At 39.4% G+C, this 4,731-nt stretch overlaps 1 protein-coding gene across 1 annotated transcript in view; it reads right to left on the reverse strand.

Moving 5' to 3' along the window:
- The window catches only part of PRPSAP1 (phosphoribosyl pyrophosphate synthetase-associated protein 1), a 15,956-nt gene extending 11,850 nt beyond the window's left edge, over positions 1-4,106 (reverse strand). Inside the window, exons 1-4 of the mRNA XM_012662400.1 lie at positions 3,931-4,106; positions 2,151-2,266; positions 1,648-1,703; positions 701-846 (exon numbers count right to left, since the gene is read on the reverse strand). Of these exons, the coding sequence (XP_012517854.1) occupies positions 701-846; positions 1,648-1,703; positions 2,151-2,266; positions 3,931-4,084 (472 nt within the window). The 5' untranslated portion in view covers positions 4,085-4,106. The remainder of the gene's footprint in view (positions 1-700; positions 847-1,647; positions 1,704-2,150; positions 2,267-3,930) is intronic.
- Positions 4,107-4,731: the final 625 nt, after the last annotated feature.

The raw sequence follows: 4,731 nt of genomic DNA on the forward strand, positions 1-4,731 counted from the left end.
AACAATCTCCAAAGTTGAAAATAAAGCAATGGGAGATTTATAGGATGAAAAAAAAAATCAGAATGTTTATACCTTAGGTAAGCACCTGCCTGCATGTACCCATGCTAATACTTCCACACCCTACTAATTCCTGTATGTTTCTGAGGCATGGCAAATAGATACAGATTTTAAAGAGAAATGATATCCCTCCTCTAAAAACCTTCAACATATCTTCCAGTAGAGGATGCTTATAGTTATCCCCTCTCCAAAGTCCATGAAAGTAAATAGATTCCACGCTGTTGCATTAGTAACAGCAAGCTAGTCGGGTATGAGGTCCAATGGATATACTGGAAAAATAAGTACTAAAAGTTATGTGATGGCCAAAGTCTGGTATTTGATCAATGGCTGCTATCACCCAGCTTACCAAAATATAAAAGCTTAAGATTTCATACTATGACACATAAAATTTTTGTACTAAATCTAAAATTATTTAAAGCTCTCTGAATGCTAAGCGCTACCCAGATTTCAATTGTCCTTACAGTCTGTAAATGTGTGTAACACATACAAGCTCCCTTTACAAAAGGGAAAACCAAATGCAATATCATCCAATCACTTAAAAACAGCAAGACAACAACATACCTACATAGGTGTTAACACGTAGCCATTTCCATTACTTAAAAGTTTCTTTAATTTACAAAAAAAAACACAGAGCTAATCTTACACGGCAACTCCAAGCCCGGGTGCACAGTAGCATTTTTGACCATCGGGGGAGAATGGCGACCGTCGTCCATGTCCAGCTCTGTGCACTGAGCTTCCCCGTGGATGACAGCCAAACCCAGACGTAGTCTCTCAGCATAGGACTGGGCCCTAGAGGACAAAGGGAAACGGTGAAACCGATGGGAAGAAAACCCAAGCATCACCATTTCATTGCTTTATTAATCATAAAATGAATGTATCATTCAACCTTTTAGGGACATACAAAAGAATTATTTCTATAAATCAGAATGTGAAGCCTAGGCCAGAATGCAGATGCCTCGAGGGCACATGAGCTGGGATCTGGGCTAATACCTGATTTTAGATCATTTTGATTCTGTCCTTTGTCCAATATTCTAACAGTCAGCTTCAGAAAAATGAACTCTGTTCAAAAAGTTGTCTCAAGACTGGGTGAGGTGGCATGTGCTTATGGTCTCAGCTACTTGGGAGACTGAGGTGGGATGATTGCTTGAGCCCAGGAGCTTGAGGTTACAGGGAGCTATGATCACACTCACTGCACTCTAGCCTGGGTGAGAGAGACCCTGTCTCTTAAAAAAAAAAGTAGTTATCAAAAATCATTTTCTGAAAAATGCTCATAAATAGATTCACTGTTCTCCTTTTCCTGAGAACTTGAAGAAAGAACTTCATTTTCTCCCAGAGGAAAGCTGAGCAATTCAGAGGTCCACTAGTGGTGTTTGGAGGCTAGAGATAAAGCTGTGTGTGGCGTGGGGCAGGAGAATGACACAGGGGAAAGCTCGAGCCAATGAGCTTCTACAGGCCATGTTAAGACAGCCCCTGGATTCCAAAACAGCTAATTCTGACTTCAAAAGCACCCAAAAGGGATTCTTTTTTTTTTTCCTTTAATAGACATAAGGCAAGAAAAATGGGATTCTTATAAATGTCTGATTTCCTTACCTTTTTGCAGCATCAGGAGACTTAGCTACAATGACTGCATTTCTGTAATTTGGAATCTAAATTTGAAGGAAAAATAGAAAATACTGAAAAGTTATCAAAAAATAACACCTGGATACTGCCGGTATTACAGTTTTTCCTCTTATAATAGTAATGATTCAAACTAGAAATCAAATGTGCTAGAATTTCAGTCACACATTTTAAATTTTTCAACATTTATCATTTAACATCATTGCAAAAAGTACACCTACATCAAGAAGATAAAAAAATTCTTATTTTAGAAAATATAAGCAAATTGCTAAAGATACTTGAAGGAATTCTGTTTCTACTGTCTTTTAAAAACGATCCTCCGTGACATAAATGCGGACCCTATCTGGCTGCCTCTGGTGTTAGGACTTAAGGGAAAGATCATTTGATGTGCCTTTCAATATTGAAATCTGGTGGCAGAGAAGAACTAAATAGGATCTCTTTTGAGGACAATGGGGTGTCTGCTGCTGGCTCCTCACTTCTTCCTGGATATACTGAAGCAGGAAAGGTGAGGCTCTAAGGTTGTCCACAGGAAAGCTGAAAAAGCCTTGTATTTCCTTTTGATGAAGATCCATAGTGATAATGTGAGTTAAACCTGAAATTTTAAAACAAAAAATTACAAAGTTCACCCCTACAAGTTAATGGCTACAGTGGACATAAACTAGATGTTTAACTCCTGCTTCCTACCAGAAGATGGAAGACAGGGGATAGTGTGACCATGTGCAGTAGTTACAGACTTTACTGCTAACCTCAGTAAAGCTTAATTAAAGCAGCTTATACCCTTCCACAGGGACAAAGAGCTAAAGCCAAGAAAAATGTGCTCTCCTCTACTGTTATTGATTATTGGCTTGTCCTGCAAATTAAGAGAAAAATCAAGTGGGAGCAAAAACATGAAAATGGAATTAATAAATACCAAAGCAATAGACGTGAAAAACGGTAAGGCCTTGAATAAAGAACCTAGGAAGAAATATGAAAGGACTGTGGCCGAGGCAGAAAGGAGTAAGAAAGCAAAGTAATACACATGTTAGAAGAAAAGGAATTTATGTAACACAAAGATAAGATGTGGAAGTTTGGAACAATTTCTGCATGTGATAAAAGAATGGTTCAAGAAGTATTCTTATAGAAAAACAACGAAGACATATTCTTATAACCAACAGTACTAACCAGGAAAAGGTGCATAAATAAGTACACTGCAAATGGCCAAAGGTCACTGCAAAACTTCCACAGCAAAGAACTAGTATTCCTTGTTCTTTCTAAAAACATTGTATCTTTTTAGAGACAATGAAATTCAAATATAGCCAGCCCTCTGTATCTGTGGTTATCAACCAACCACGAATGGATAATGTAGTTAGGTCTACAATGGTTGTGTCTGTACTGAACATGTTCGCACTTCTTTCCTTATCATTATTCCCTAAACAATACAGCATAACAACTATTTACACAGTGTTTACATCAGGTATTATAAGTAATCTAGAAGTGATTTCAAGCATACAGGAGGATGTGCACAGGTTATATGCAAATACTATGCCATTTTACATCAGGGACTTGAGCGTCAGAGGGTTTTATGAAGGGGAGGTGGTAGGCCCTGGAACCAAGCCCCTGAGGATACTGAAGGAAGACTGTATGTTTCTTTCTGAGGACCCCAACATGTGTTAGAGTTCTTCAACAAACATAAATAAAAACTCGATAATTGTAAAATATTACATTTGATTTATAGGCCAGAAAGCATGCCACTGCTATATAAGGAGAATAAAAGCAATGGTAATGAGCTGCGATACAGAAAGGCAACGGGTGGGGGGGGAGAATATATAAACTGAAGTAGAAAAAGAAAAATCCAATTTTAATACTGTGGACATAAACAGAATTTAGCTAACCAAGGCAAATACACAAATCTAGACCTGAAGCTCAAAAGATCACGTAAGAATGTCGAGACTGCCAGCTAAAATTTTAATGATGACAAGATGAAATAGAAAAGAAGTGAAAGAATGATAAAAAGTCCATGATTAGAGAAGAGTAGAAAACACAAAACAATGGCATTCTTAAGTAAGACAAACAGAAAAAAAAAATTTGTAACTAAGCTCACATATCCCTACTCAAAACTGTACAAAAGGAAACAGAAACAGATAGGAAAAAGTAATCAGTGAGCAACATGTAAAGAGACTGGGTCCCAAACCAGACATCTGAGGTATGAACTAATCTCAACTAGGAAAGAGGCCTGAATGACAGTGCTGGAACCCCGGGGTCTCTGTCCACACCCACCTGCTTTCGCCAGCATGGACGCCAGGAGCTTGCACACGATGGAACCCCTCTTCCTCATCTTGCTCTGCTTGCTGTAGGGGAAATAAGGAATGACTCCAGTAATATTCCTGGCACAGGCAGTCTTCAGCGCATAAGCCATGATCAGTAACTCCATCACAGCTGTGTTCACATCTCTGAAACAGTTAAAATTTATGTTTTTCCATTAATTCCATTTATTAACCCCTAGAAAAGATCTCGACTTCAGTAATTTAACATGGGCTGTCCAGATGGGTGTTACGGGCATTGTACCATCATGCTAGCTTATGATGGTACCTCAGGAATGCTTACCAAGTCTTCTTTTTAGCTGAGTAAGCTCCAGTTTTCATCTGTGGTTACTCACACACACAGCACAGTTAACCCACTCTCCCTTTGCCTGGATTTTCTGTGTCACATCCAGTTACTACAGTGGCATATGAAGCAACTGCTGCTGACCAGGGTCAGTCAACACCTGCTGGCAACCTCCAGGAATTTAGGCTCAGGCCAGTGTGAATGCCAAGGGAAACCCACTTGCTCTTCTATTTAGCTGCCATTCACAAACAGATTTGGTTCTCTTTTTTTCTTATGGGGGGGAGGTGGTCTTGGAACTTATTTTCAAAAACCTTCCCTGTCGGCCGGGCGCGGTGACACACGCCTGTAATCCTAGCACTCTGGGAGGCCAAGGCAGGCGGATTGTTTGAAGCTCAGGAGTTCGAGACTAGCCTGAGCAAGAGCGAGACCCTGTCTCTACTAAAAATAGAAAGAAATTATCTGGACAACTAAAAA

The sequence above is a fragment of the Propithecus coquereli genome, unplaced genomic scaffold (assembly GCF_000956105.1).
Source record: "Propithecus coquereli isolate 6110/MARCELLA unplaced genomic scaffold, Pcoq_1.0 Scaffold76, whole genome shotgun sequence".
NCBI lineage: Eukaryota > Metazoa > Chordata > Mammalia > Primates > Indriidae > Propithecus > Propithecus coquereli.